Below are 15,118 nucleotides of genomic sequence, written 5' to 3' on the forward strand. Positions count from 1 at the left end.
ATTTCATATTTCGGTATTTACAGCTTTTGAAGTCCATGACGGAGTTCAAATTTTCTCTCGGTACACTTGAACATACACCACAGTCGAAAAATGTTTGTTTGATGAATAGTTATTGAAATAAAATTCACGAAACCATCAGACAGTTGATTTTTATTTCAATTTACGCGAGTAACGCATGGGCATCCATAGCAATAAAATTTTGGTTGGTTTGGTTTATTTGAGCTTCTGCAGAGTCGCCTTTGGGTTTTTGAAAGATTTTTCTGCACGGCTTCTCGAGCCTCATTAAGCGAGTCACTCTTCACAAGATGAAATATTCGGAGGACAGAATGATATAAAAAACAGTATGTCTAGTTCTGCTTCGGCTGGAACGACATCTAGCTGCGAGAATAAAGTAGCCTTCTTCTGAGCAAATCTGTCCGTAAGTTCATTATTTTTTGTTGTAACTCAAATATTTCGGCATAATTTCGCTATTCCATAAGAAAAATCAGTAATTTCGTCTTCAACACCACGCCACCATTCTGCAGCATCACCCTCTAGCATCATTCCTTTAACCGCGTCAACATCGTTAATTTTCTCCACAGTTTAAAAACGTCGAGAGGGTTAAGTGTTTCTGTGCGGTCAATGCTAGTATGCACCAAATTGTTCGGTTACTTCATCTAGGAAAAAATTCGGGGAAGTTGGCTTCTCTCTAGTGATGTTGCTTCAGTCAGTCAATGAAGTAGGAAAAAATATTAGGCCATTTTATCAAGAAAATAATTTGCCGCCGAATGCCGTTTTGCTTATTGATACCTAGCTCCGCTCATTTACCATTTGGGAAACTTCAAAGTGACGAGGGAAATATATGTAGTTTCATTAGTCTTTCCACCAAGTGGACAGCAGCTTCACAACCAAAGGATTAAAGTTCTATTTAGTGAACCCAGCAGTTAACCTACAAAATTGTGTTTCTTAATTAATTGCTGAAGGTGGAGAACTAGAGAGCCATTTAAAATCCCATGCGATAATATTATTAACAAAGTTTGGGATGAGATACTATCAGGTGAGTCCATAAGTTCATGCGTTTTGTAAAGGTGGTTTTAAAATTAATAAAAAGATGTTTACAGTATTTATTAATCCATACTTTATATTTCCTTCATTATTTAGAATGTCTTCCCAACATTTAGGCAAATTTTTAATTCCCTGCCTAAAAATTTTTTGTCCTTGGAGCCAAAATACGCTTCGATATCCCTTTTTATATCTTCTTTTGAGGAGTAGTTCTTGTTACTCATATGGGATTGAAGTCCACGGAAAAGGTGATAATCACAAGGTGCAATATCCGGAGAGTATGGTAGATGCGGCATTAGCTCCCATCCGAGCTCGTTCAGCCTGCCTAATGTTTGCCTTGCGATATGAGGTCTTGCATTGTCGTGGTGAAACAAAACTTTACGTCTATTCACCAAAGACGGTCGATTTTTTTAAGTGGCTCATTCAGGTTTGACAACTGATGGGAATAATAATCAGCAGTTACCGGCCAGATGCCACCAGTAACGATACGGTTAAAAAAACTTTCATTTTCAATCCGTTGCAGCAGCTGAGAACACACATTCACTCTCTGCTGAAGGTTGGCACGGAAAGTCTATGCGGAACCCATTTTCCCAGCTTTGAAACCTTTCCCAACTGAACCAGGTGCCTGTGAACTGTTCCATGCGATGAATTTAACCTCTGAGCTATCATATCGACTGTCATATTTGGATCATCTTCCATGAGTTCGAGCAAGGCGTCCGAGTTAAAGACTTCAGGACGACCAGCGCGCGGGGCATCCTCCACGTCGCAGTTACCCCTTCGTAATTTTGAAAACCACTTTTGCGCAGTCCTTACACTCACGGTATCCTCTCCGTGAACAGTGTTTATTTCTGCAGCAGCAGTTGTTGCATTTCTACCACTTTTATAAAAAAAATAGAAAATATGCCTCTTATACGCGTTCGAAGATTCCATTTTATTTTTTAACAGCACGTGCTTCTAGCCACGATTAAAATCACTCATTTAATGCACAATATATCAAAGAAAAGATAAATAGTTTCGTTATATTCCGCGAATAATTTTTTGTATGCAAAAATCGTACAAAAGAGAAATTATGGGTAAAATACGCTCGAAATTAAGGACTGACCTGATACAAAGAGTAATAAAGTAAATTTTGACCAATTGAATTGTAGGCTAGCACGATAACGACAAAGATCTGCTACTAGCACAACTCCTGCAAATACATTAGTATTGCAATGAATTTATTCAGAAATAGGAGAGATAGAAACCGAACAATAGAATGATTAAATTATAATGTGTTTGCTGACGGATCTGCATATGAACTCCTTAGTGATATTGAGTCTTTTTCCGCTTTCTTCTACGCTTTCTCCATATATACCTCCAATAATCTGAGCATTTGGGAATTTCCTTTAGTTTTCGGCTTCTCAACAACAGTGCCTTTCAGGCTGAACTAAAGACTGATACCAGAAAATGTTAATGCAATGAGAAGGAGCAAATGTTAAATGAGCTTTTTTCGAGTTCTAATTTGTAGATTCATAATAAGGTAATTTCAAATTCAACTTTCCTCACGAGTGGGGAATTGTAGATATTTACCACGCGAGTGACGCGAATGGAGGGTTTCTATATTTACTTACCACGCTAGGACAGCAATTCAGATTTTTTCTGCGTTTACCAAACTACTGAGGAATTTCATAAGATTTTTCGGCACACTACTAAGGAAATCGACTTATTTCATGCCCACAGCGAAGCGAATAAATTTGCGATTAAGAAGGCCACGCGGCAATTAATTTGTGGTGCAGAAGCTAAAGTCGGCGGAATTATTCGTTTTGTTTTTTGGCACGTATTTAATTCAGGTTCAAGCCCTGAAGTCATATTTTTTTTCTTGCACATTTTTTTTTACAATTCAAGCCAGGAAAGTTTGGTAAAATTTTTGAGTTTATTTTAATTAAAATTTTTTTAAAATACTGTTTTTTTTGTATTTCATAAATGCAAATTTCTTTTCGATATAAAATAGTTCGTACTGGATATGACCTGATTTTTATATGAATCAATCAAAACAGAAAATATGTACATATGTCTATAATCTATTTCATCAAATCCAAATTATATTGATGAGAAAATATCATTCTAATATCCGTCCAGAAAGCCAAACGCGCATACACACATACATATGCATTTAATTACGCATACAAACTTTCAACTAACGCAGAATATGTGCATATTAAACTGCGAATCGAATCAATGAGTGATTTAGAAAATTTCATTAGTAATTATAGTTTATCGCAATCGTGAAAGACGTGTCGTATATGCAGTACATCGTCCCATATTTGACTCAGGTTCAAATCCTCTGCACACTTTTCTTTGTTCGATATTTTTATTTAATTTTTTGTATTTGGTTTAATTAGAATTGATTTAAAATAGTGTATTCAGGTTTTTCTAATACCTGTTATTTAGAAATTTATTTTCTATATAACATTATTCATACTCTTTTTGAATTTAATTGTAAAACAGCCATAAAGGCAATCATATGAATATGCATTCCTATATTTAATCTCTTTAGTCAAATCTGAACTACTTACATACACATATTGATGACAAAATATTCTAATATCCATCCAGAAAGCCAAACGCACATGCACGCATAAATATATATAAATATATACATACAAACCTTCAACGAACGCAAAATGTATGCATATAAAAAACAACAACTGCGACCGTCTTCTTGTCCGTCAGTGAAAAGATGGGATATGTATACCCTATGAGCAAAAAGAACCGGGAAGGTGATGTTGACTGTTTTCTTCGATTGCCAAGGCATAGTCCACCATGAGTACCTTCCATCGGGCCAGACAGTCAATAAAGAATATTATTTATCCGTTTTGAAGCCTTTGAGAGATGCTGTATGTTGTAAACGGCCGGAAATGTGCGCAAACAATTCTTGGATTTTGCATGATGGTAACGCGCCATCGCACTGATCACAGAGAATACGACGAAGGAGCTGAAGGCCATGTCGGCCTGCCGGGGGTGTTTGGAAGACAGGGTAAAACGTTGGCACATGTGTGTTGCATCAGATGGGTCATATTTTGAAGGAGATAATATAAATTTGCTTTAAATTTAACTCTGTTTAATTTAAAAATTCCCGGTACTTTTTGATCATAGGGTACATATATGCGGCTTTGCGGATAGAAATGTGTGAGTCGCTGGAATTGTTCAAGGAATCTAAGTCGCATTAACTCGCGACTGTCGCACAGTTAGAAGACATATTTACATACATATAAGGGTGCATACATACATACGGAGCCGCGGCCACTCGACATGACAAAAATTCAAGATTTATCAAATATTGGCAAATAATTCCACGCGAAATATTCCAATATTGACTATTTTCGAATGGTCGCGAAAATTGGCATATGGACGGCTCGCTTTATGAATGAAATTGAAATATGAGCTCGAACTTATGAATGAAGTTTTTGTTTTTGTTCTGAATTGTCAGCGCCATCGCTGATAGAATTATGGCCGCTGCGACTGCGTCTACGAATGTATTTTGTTTTTGTAGTCGCTAGGCTTAGATTTTAGCTTTGGGCGACATGCGCATGTGAGGTATGTGCTTTTGCTGTGTTCTAGAACATTTTAGAATGTGTGGTGGCAAAGCGGCCATCGCGTTGCGCTTGCTGTTGCTTTTGCGTCTATCAAAGTATTGTGTTTTTGTAAGTATAATATTGGGAATATCGACTGGTGAAAGACAAAAGTACACGGAAGCAAGAAGGGAGCGCTGTGCTCGCGCATATATGCATGAATGTATGAACGTGCATGGATGTAGTAACATATGAATACAATTATTTTGTAGGAAGTTTAGAAGGCAAGTAGGTATACTCGTATATGTATGTATATATGCTAGGACATAAAGTGGGTATATATACATACATAGAGCAGAATTGTTTTTGCTCTTGTTAGGAAGAAACTCGTTTACTAGTGCGTATGTGTATTTGATTTCCTGTAAAAATGTGATGTGATGTGACATGTGTACATACATAAGTCAAGGGTATTTGGGCATACTTGCATATGTGATATGATGTTCTTGCGCTTGTGCATTATTGTTTTTCATATACAAATGTACATACATACATATGTATGTAAATGCTGTCGAATACATAAACTATAAATTGACATACCATATAAAATAAGAGTTTATTTATCTTAAACCGTTCTTTTTTTCTGAATGCAAATACCTCCTATTGACATGTACATACATATTATGTACTTATGTATATTATCATCATTATATTTACATATAAAGTATACGTTTATTTATGTACATATGTGTGTAATGAAAAACTTCATGAATTACTTTCAGAACTTTATTAAAATTTATTCGCGTCGCGCGCATGCACAAAACCTTTTGTTCACAACGCCGGCGCAGAAATAAACGCTCTGCGTATTTATCCTCCCCACGTGACTCGCCATCAATTCTCGGTGCAAATTTTTTTTTTTTTCGTTTTTAAATTTTTTTTTTATCATTTCAAAAGTAACATAATGGTAAAAAAATAAGCAGTCGAAGAAATAAACGCACCGCCTATTTTTCCTCGCTACATGTTAGACTCGAGTTCAATTCCCGGCGCAAACTTTTTTATAAATTTTTTTTTTAAATTCGTTTTTTTTTTAATGTAATTGAAAAAAAAAATTATGTAAGAAATTTTACGTATTCGCTTATTATTTCAAAAATACGAAAATAGTAAAAATTTAATTGGTTTAATGTCGAGGTGAGAAATGTGTTGTGTGTTGAGGTGAAAGATGTGTGGTGTTTCTAATTTTTGTGTGGGCAAAAGTCAGTGAGGTGTCTATAAACTCGGTGTGCTAAATTCCCTTATTTCAAATCTTTCAAATCTCAATTGTACTAAAAAAAGCTCACAGTAACATTTGCACCTTCTCATTGCATTAACATTCTCTGCTGATACAGTGTGATGCAATTCCTGTAGATGATATCTCCACACATTTCGCTGATAGGTAGGTGACGATAAAATTTTTTTAAGGTAGCCATGAAAAGTCGCACATATCTTAACGATATGGCTGAGTCATTTCACCTAAAGGTAAATAGGTTCCTGGCCATTGAGGTATTGATGGGAACTGCAGGGATAATGAACTAGCGCTCAATCTGACTGATAAGTATGTTGATAATGGCATAGGTATGCCTTACCCTTACCTTTCTGAACATTTTAAGAGCAGTAAATCAGAGAAGGCGTAACGAACCCACCTGCAGAATCCCCAAATTGTGGCCGACTCTCAATTCTAAGCGTATAGAACCTCTGCTAAGCCAAAATAAGACTAGATTTCCGTTGGAACGTGAGGCTGCCTGATAGGCAGACACGTCCGTCTGCGGGCACATGATTTCTCTAAATGAGGAAGAAGCGATCACGCACCATCTGTGCCATTGTCTCACTCTATGCAAACGTAGATTCATCACTTTAGGTAGACAATATTTGAATGACTTGGAAGATCTCAGTTCTTGGAAATTAGTGATCATTCAAAATTTTTAAAAAGTCCACATTGATTTTAGAAGAGATAAGGACAAGTTCCACACACGGCATCAAAATGGGCTATGAGCATGAATGTGCCTCATAGCGTATAATCGCTACAAAATATTTCTTCAGGAAATTAGGAGGAAATGGTCGGACTGGGATGAAAGCTTGCCTTCATCACTACATTAATCGTGGCTCAGTTTGTGTACGGATTTTGGTCGCATACCGCTGCTAAAGTTCACTCGTTCGTCGGTACAATTACTACGTTCAAAATCTCGTGTTGCGCCTATAAAATCTCTTGCAGTTCCAAGATCGTCCTGCTTTCAACCAAGGCACCGTTTATCCATGAATTAGCTCAAACGGAACCTTTATCATGCCGATATTACTGTTGCCCTGATTCAGCTCAGTTTTATCATTAATCCGCAAAGAACCATCAAGATTCAAAATCTTTACATCTAATCGTATAACTACTAATGTCTACGAAGCTAAACTCTGCTTATATTTCATCCACTCGTCAGTATAATTTCATGGTGCGAGTTTCATCGTTGAATATAAAGGGTCAGCCATATAACCTTACGGAATTGAAAATGCTATAAAAAAGAAACTACTCAATATTTTTTCAAACGGTTTTTATTATTTTGAAGTACAATCCTTCCGGTTAATGCTCGAATACAACTTCATTCATATGGCTGCCTCGACTAGCCATGCACCATCCCATATGATCGGTCCAATTTTTCAACACATTTTCGATTGTATACGGCTGTATTTCAGCTATGACATCGCGTATGTTGGTCTTCAGTGCATCAATTGTTGCTGGTTTGTTGGCATAATACTGGTCTTTGACGGCACCCCAAAGATAATAATCCAACGGCGTCAACTCGCAGCTCCGAGGCGGCCAAACGATATCAGAATTTCGGCTGATAATGCGATCTTCGAAGACAGTGCGCAAAAGATTGATCGTAGCATTCGCTGTGTTGAGCGTATACCCAACCATTTTCGTTCAGCGGAAGAATAAAACTAATTTTCTGTCAAATCAGATGACAGCTAAGTGTTACCATTCTTCAAATAATAAAATAAAAAAAAAAAAATAAATAATTGGCGCGTACACTTCTGTTAGGTGTTTGGCCGAGCTCCTCCTCCTATTTGTGTTGTGCGTCTTGATGTTGTTCCACAAATGGAAAGACCTACAGTTTCAAGCCGATTCCGAACGGCAGATATTTTTATGAAGAGCTTTTTCATGGCAGAAATACACTCGGAGGTTTGCCATTGCCTGCCGAGGGGCGACCGCTATTAGAAAAATGTTTTTATTAATTTTGCTTTCACCGAGATTCGAACTAACGACCTCTCTGTGAATTCGGAATGGTAATCACGCACCAACCCATTCGGCTACGGCGGCCGCCATTCTTCATATAATACCTATTTCAAATCCGTAACGATAGATGGCGGACCCTGTAAAACCAAATGGACAGTCTTACGTTGTAGTCAACCATCTAACAAAGATGCGTGAAAAGGTACATCGTCTCAGTACATCGATATAATGCTTAGATGTAAATTATTCAAGTCATTCCAAAATATTACAATTCGTTTCCGCTTACATTTATAAGCTTATGTGGTTATCTGTACTGATTGTTGATTGCATCCGCCTTGAAATAAAATTACTTGTGCACAACATCCAATTCCTTTACTTCGATGTACGAGTATAGTATTGTTTTCTCCATTCATCGTTAGTTATTGGTTGTTTCATATATACATATGTACGACTGGAGAACCCGGCGCTTCACTTGAGCAATTATTATTATTTTATTAATTTTCATAGGCGCAATTTACAGATGGCCCTTGTTCCCTACCAACATGTATCCGGATGCAGTACTGGTAGCATGAAACCGAAAAAAAGATATATAATATAATATAAGGAGTAAGGCATATAAATTAAATCAAATTATTGTATGTAATATAAAAATTATAACAAATGCTATAAAAGTAATAAAATAATATTATAAAAAGATTGATATAAAAACTATTTTTTATCTGACATCTATCATATTAGTATTTATTTGTTGGCTATATACAGGGTGGGCCATATAGCGTTTGCTTTTTGAACCACCTATTTTTTTGAGAATGGTAACCAAATGACATGTCAAATGTGTTCATAATTTACTTAAAGGTTTGACATTTACGAAATGGGACGCTATGTGCTTGAACAAAATTGGGAAATATTGAAAACCTTTTTCAAAGTGGTGAGTCTTGTTCTTCTTTTCTGATTTTCTAATCGGTGGCTACGTCAATAAGCAAAATTGTCGGATTTGGAGCTCAGAAAATCCACACGTTACTGTAAAGAAGCAAATGCATCCACAACGAGTCACTGTTTGGTGCGGTTTTTCGTCTGGCGGCATCATCGGGTCATTTTTTTTTCGAAAATGAGCGAGGAGCCGCGGTTACAGTAAATGGCGAGTGTTACCGTGACATGCTCAACGAGTTGTTTCCAAAAATTGAAGAAGATGACATGGACAACATTTGGTTTCAACAGGACGGTGCAATTTGTCACACTGCCAAAGTTACACTCGAACACCCCGTTTTTGAAAAGCGAATAATCAGCCGAAATTCCGATATCAATTGACCGCCTCGGAGCTGTGATTTAAGCCCGTTGGATTATTTTTTGTGGGGAGCCGTTAAGGACAAATGCTATGCGAACCATCCAGAGACGATTGATGCTTTAAAACATGAAATCGAAGTTGCCATTCATGAAATTGGAGCCCAAACAATCGAAAATGTGCTTAAAAATAGGGTTGATCGAATGGCCTACTGTATAGCCAGTCGTGGCAGTCATTGGAACGATATTATTTTTTTATTCATAAATGACAATGTTCAATCTTCAAAATAAAAAAAAAAGTTTGAAAAAATATTGATTAGTTTTTTTTTATAGCCGATTCAAAACGCAAATTTTACATGGCCCACCCTTTACATATGAGGGCAATGCCGAAGAAAAACTAAACTATGAAGCAATCCAAAATTTAGTATTGTGTAATTTGAGGGTAATTCTGCCATGAAAAGGCTCCCAAAATATATGTCGCTCGGAATCGATTTAAAACTGTAGGCCCCTTCTTTTGTAAAAGAACATAAAGACACACGCCACAAATAGGAGGAAGAGCTCGGCCAAACACCGAAACAGAGTGTATACACATATGTATACATTGTATAATTTGACAGATGACACTCAGCCAAATATTAATCGACCACCGTAATCAATGATACACAAATATAATTTCTGTACCAATTTTCTAGAATTGTTGAATTGAATCGAATTTTTTTTTAAATATCTATAGTAGTTTTCCAGTTAGAGGTGTTATTTTGATATTCAAAGAAAAATGCTATTTTGATCGGAGGTTTATTTCATTATAAAGAGCAAGGTATGCCGTTAAAAGTGGAAAATAACCCCAAGCAAATGACTACCACGACCACGGTTACAGGACGATATCCTTTTCATGAAAATTTCCATAACCGAATTGCAAAGTGGCTGCCCTATGTCCTCGATAGCCTCACGAATTCCATCTTTGAGGTCTTGAATCGCCCCTTGGCTGTTGGCGTAGACCTTATCTTTCACGTGGCCCCAAAGAAAAAAGTCACAAGGTGTTAAATCACAAGATCTCGATGGCCAATTGTGATCACCTCTTCGAGGGATAACACGGTCCGGAAACTTTTCCCGTAAAAAATCAATGGTTTCGTTGCTTGTGTGGCATGCAGCGCCGTCTTGTTGAAAATAAACGTTGTCCAGATCAATACCATCCAATTCCGGCCATAAAAAATCGTTAATCATCTCTCGATAGCGCAATCCATTCACCTGTAACACCTGTTATTAGAAAACCCTTTATTATATTAGAATGACTGAGTAATAGATTAGATTACTTTTGTGGGGCGTTTAACAAGTCCAAGGACTCAGTCAGGAAAACCATGGAACTGCACTCGGACGGATTACAGTGAAAGGAATAGAGAGATAGGATAGATATGGTATGGACGATAAGACGGAAAAGTTGGTTTGAGGTCACTCTTCCGCGAATCTTGTAGATTCATTGATGAAACTTAAGAGATCCGGAGGAGAAAGAGTATGAACTTTATCCATTCTCAGCACATCGCACTCCAACAGGCTAAGTCTGATTCTATAAAACGCCCCACTGAGTTTGTGGCTTTTTCAATTCCTTTTTAATGAGATCATCATATTGTATTCAATCCACCTTTCGAGGATTCCGGCCTGCTGGCGTTTATATCCCCCAAGTCTTATTCTTTAGACACGCACGGTTTTTAAATTAATATTATGTGAGTATTTGTATTCAGTTTTGCATGGCTGCAGTATAAAAGACCACTTGCCGATAAGCTGTGCCGCAAGTTAATCTATGTAAATGAAAAATTTTGTGCCATTTGTGTCATAATTTTACTTTACACCTTGTCAATATCTGAATTCAAAATTAATAATATATATAGGCGAATTCCATACGTAGACGGTATGACCTTTAACGATTCTGGGTCAATACCATAAACCAGCTGGAAAGCATTCACATATTTAGAATCCGTCCCGTTTTTGGTATAGTGGTACGATGTCCAGTGCATCGTATCAAGTCTTTCGTAAGAAGTACGGAGCCTGGAAATGATCACATGTGGCTCCCTCGGAAGTCCACGGATCAGCATGCTCATCCTTACCAGTTTTTGAATTTTGCTCATTTGCTGGATGATCCGCTTATACCCTTCCAAAACTGGCATCGCAGATACAGTTTTGGTCCGCCCTTCGGGCGATTAAGAGCTTGAGCATTGTATCTTAAAGATACCGATTTCGATTTCCCTATAGCTTCGTAAACTTGGCTGTCGACAAAGTCCAATTGTTTTTGGGACAATTGGATCTATCCATCGCCACAGATCTCCACCATCATACCTCTAGCCGCTGCTGCAGCATATTTGCCTCCTACCCTCTTAGCCTCCGCAAGTTGACCAGACCCGATGGGTCATCACCAGATCTGCTCCTCTTGACAGCTTTGGCTACAGAAGTGGACGAAAGCAGAAGAGCAGCTTCAGTTTGAGTCACAGTCGACATAAATAGCTTCATTTGCCGCAGCCATATTTTCCATTTCTCTAGCCGGCTTCGCGTTATTCTGCCTTTGCCGCTTTCTTTGTCTTTTGGACAGATTTACTAATGCATCTGGCACCTGTTCATCTAAGCCCTCTATTTGATTGTTTAATTCTTAATGAGGTTTTGTGCCCTCTAGTCTGAGTACCTCATCCGGACCAAGTTCCCTTATTAAACTTAGAATAGAGATTGGTTGGATTGAGCGTATGTGCCTTTCTTCTGGCTGCAATTGGCCAAGATGTCTCAACTTTCTTCGCGCTATAACGTTGCATTCCAGGAGAATTCGCCGGAATCTTCTGAGATTGGTCGGAGAAACGAGTCCAGATGATTTCGCAGTCTGCAATTGGTTGTACCCTCCCAGTAGAGATTTCACCTAGCGTAGCCCCACAGCATCGTGCCAGCAAACCTCTCTTAGTCCTAGTTCTTCACAACTAAGCTTCTCCTTGATTGTGTGTTGTCCCATAGTAAAGAAGGGCTCGGGTCCTATTAAAGTCGAGGCCACAGCCTCTCTCGCCAATGCGTCTGTTATTTCGTTCCCAGTTAGATCTCTGTGTCCTGGGACCCAAACTAGCCGGATGCAATTGTGCGTTCCTAGTAAATTAAGTTTTTCGATATATTCAAGTACCAGTGAGAATTTGATCTCACAGGACGATAGGGCCATGACTGCCGCCTGACTGTCATTCAGAATGGCAATTCGCTCATTCCGGACATCTCTGTCTAAGTTCATCTCTGCACATAGACAAATGGCATACATTTCCGCTTGGAAGATGCTTTGAAAACTACCCATCGGCACAGACCGTTTGGTTCTGGGGCCGTAAATTCCTGCGCCTATGCCTTCTGGGGTCTTCGAGCCATCTGTGTACCAGTGCTGGTTACACTCCTGGAGTTTTTTTCACACTTATTCTTCAGTTCAATTCTGAACTTCTTTTGGAATTTGATCACTTTAGTGATACCATCTCTGGCTAGCTGGGTAAGTGGGAGCTGCATCCTTAGCACTTCCATGTTCTTAAATGATATCACTTTTCCTCTCCTGAAGCCTTCCCTGGTAAAATTCAGTATGATACGCTTGGCTGATTGCTGAATAACTATATGAAGCGGTGTCAGCTCAAGCATCACTTCCATCGCAGCTCTGGGCAGGTCCGCATCGCTCCTGTGATGCACACGCAAGCTAAGTGCTGAAGCTATGTTAGCCCTGCCCGCACTGTCGAGAGAGCCGGCCGCTCCATATGTCAACATTGGTCTTATTATCATGATGTACATCCATCTCAGGATTCCTGGGCTATAGCCCCAACTTCACTGACCAAACCAGTAGCAACTCCGTCTATGCTGATCTCTTTCATACCTGGTAAGTCTCTTTTCCTGGTGAAAGAGATGATGGCTCTTTTGGGTAGGTTTATAATCAGACCCACCGTACCACATAATCTTTTGTTAGGTTTATAGCTTTTTTCAGTATATCGCAAAGAATGTTCTCGAACCTTCCTCTCGCTATAATTACAATGTCATCCGCGCATTCCTGACAGCGGATTCCATAGTTTGTCAGCAAGTGAAACAGGTCGTCTACTACTAGGCTCCACGGAAGGGGTGATAAGACTCACCCCTACGGACACCCCTTACTTGTTTGTAGCTGGTTACTACTGGCCGTTGTTGCGGTTTGTACTATCCTTGTCTGTAGCAGAGACTCTATCCATCTGCGTTTCTACGTTTCTCTTTTATAGTGCGCGATAACCCTGAGTGAAAGGCATTGTCGAAAGCTCCCTCTATATGGAGGAAGGCACAGAGAACTGTTTGCTCCCAGTCAAAGGCACTCTGGATCTCCTTAGATCCCCGGAATTGTATATGGGTTGATGGAGCTAAGCCCTGCATTTGATCTCACAAGCAGTCATAGTCAATCTTAAGAACAACTCATGCAATGGGAACAAACGACTTAACCCAAGTAACTAAGCATTCGAGGCAATAAAGAAATAAACGTCGCACCAAAATCTACATGTCTGAATATAATTCTAAATGTTTAAGTACGGTGATGCAAGTTCGTCCTCCTTTGCGTTGATATCTTTGAATAGAAATTCGAAAAAGCTGCTTATTAGAAATTCTATGGGAAGGCATCAGTGTATTTTGTTCCCTGGATAAGTCTTAATTGCTGGATTACCGTTGTTATCCACACTTTACTTCTTAAATTATTGAAGTTCAGAAATAACGTTAATTTATATAAATGCCAGCCAAAAATTTGTTTACATAAGGTTTATTTTCAAATTTAATTATATACGTATGTGTGAATGTAAATATGAGCTCTTTCGATATATATTTCTATGTATTTTTTAGTACAAATTTCATGCGAAAATAGATGATCAAATCGATAAAGCGAATGTAGCCATGACACAAGGCCTAATTGGTAAACTTATGTCTGTGCTAGAGTCGACTTTGACGAAACTGGCACGTTACGATGAGGGCAGTCTAATTGGTTCTATACTCAGCTTTACTAATGTATCCAGCTCAGGAAAGGATCTCGGCCAAGGTTATGTAAATTTCTTTCGCAACAATATGGATCAAGTACGGGGTAAAATCGGTGACGACTTATGGACTTTGAATTTTTTCGAACAGTGGTACACACAGCAGATTAATATGCTTTGCAATTGGCTCTCGGAGCGGTTAGATCATGCACTCCACTATGCCCAAGTTACATCGATATCGCACATAACAAAGGTACGTAAATTCTCCCAAGATCATATGAATATGTATGTACAGACACATACTTTACGCCGCAAAAAAGTATAATGGAATTAAGAAATAAAAAAGGGCTGATTTAGTTTATTATACATACTTGTACCCGCTAATTGAAGACTCAATCAGGCGATATTAAAGATGCCACTCTTGGTAATGGAGAAGGTGATAAGGATTAAGATTACCAATTAATTAAGATTGCAATCATCTACAAAAGTTAAAAAACATTGATTACAATTATATTTTTAACATGTAGTTTAACCTTGTAGATTTCCTATATACGTGTATATGCATATTTTCTGATAAAAAATATTGTTGGATAATTAGTGCACTATTTGTATTCCTTTTTATTTCTAATACGGTTACCTATTTTTTTTAATATCTGTACATAACACTGTTATTTACTTCACAGAATGGTTTTTGGAAAAACATATCTGTTATCTTTATATGAAGCAACATATTAAACACATTAGAAAATCTCCATACTAACAAAGTACAATTTTTACACAAGTAAAATAGGCAAAAAAAGAAATTGGCGTTCCAGTAGGGCGGTGCACATTAAGTGAATTCATAATAATAAATAAAAATATTAGCTTTCAACAATACTGATTTATTCAAGAAATTCATTGCGGAGTGTCTAATAATCTTCAGAAAAATCCGATCGTTCATCGATTAACGACTGCTCTTATGGTAATTTGAAAAATTTAGATGGTTTGCTTGATCTAGACTAGTGGTATACCAAAATGGCACTTTT

General features: G+C 38.0%; 1 protein-coding gene across 1 annotated transcript in view; it reads left to right on the plus strand.

The window, feature by feature from the left end:
• Positions 1-15,118, plus strand: part of LOC129250204 (calcium-dependent secretion activator-like) — a 136,508-nt gene that overhangs the window by 32,352 nt on the left and 89,038 nt on the right. The window contains exon 3 of the mRNA XM_054889840.1: positions 13,966-14,346. Within this exon, the coding sequence (XP_054745815.1) occupies positions 13,966-14,346 (381 nt within the window). The remainder of the gene's footprint in view (positions 1-13,965; positions 14,347-15,118) is intronic.

Source organism: Anastrepha obliqua, chromosome 6 (genome assembly GCF_027943255.1).
Source record: "Anastrepha obliqua isolate idAnaObli1 chromosome 6, idAnaObli1_1.0, whole genome shotgun sequence".
In the NCBI taxonomy this organism is placed as follows: domain Eukaryota; kingdom Metazoa; phylum Arthropoda; class Insecta; order Diptera; family Tephritidae; genus Anastrepha; species Anastrepha obliqua.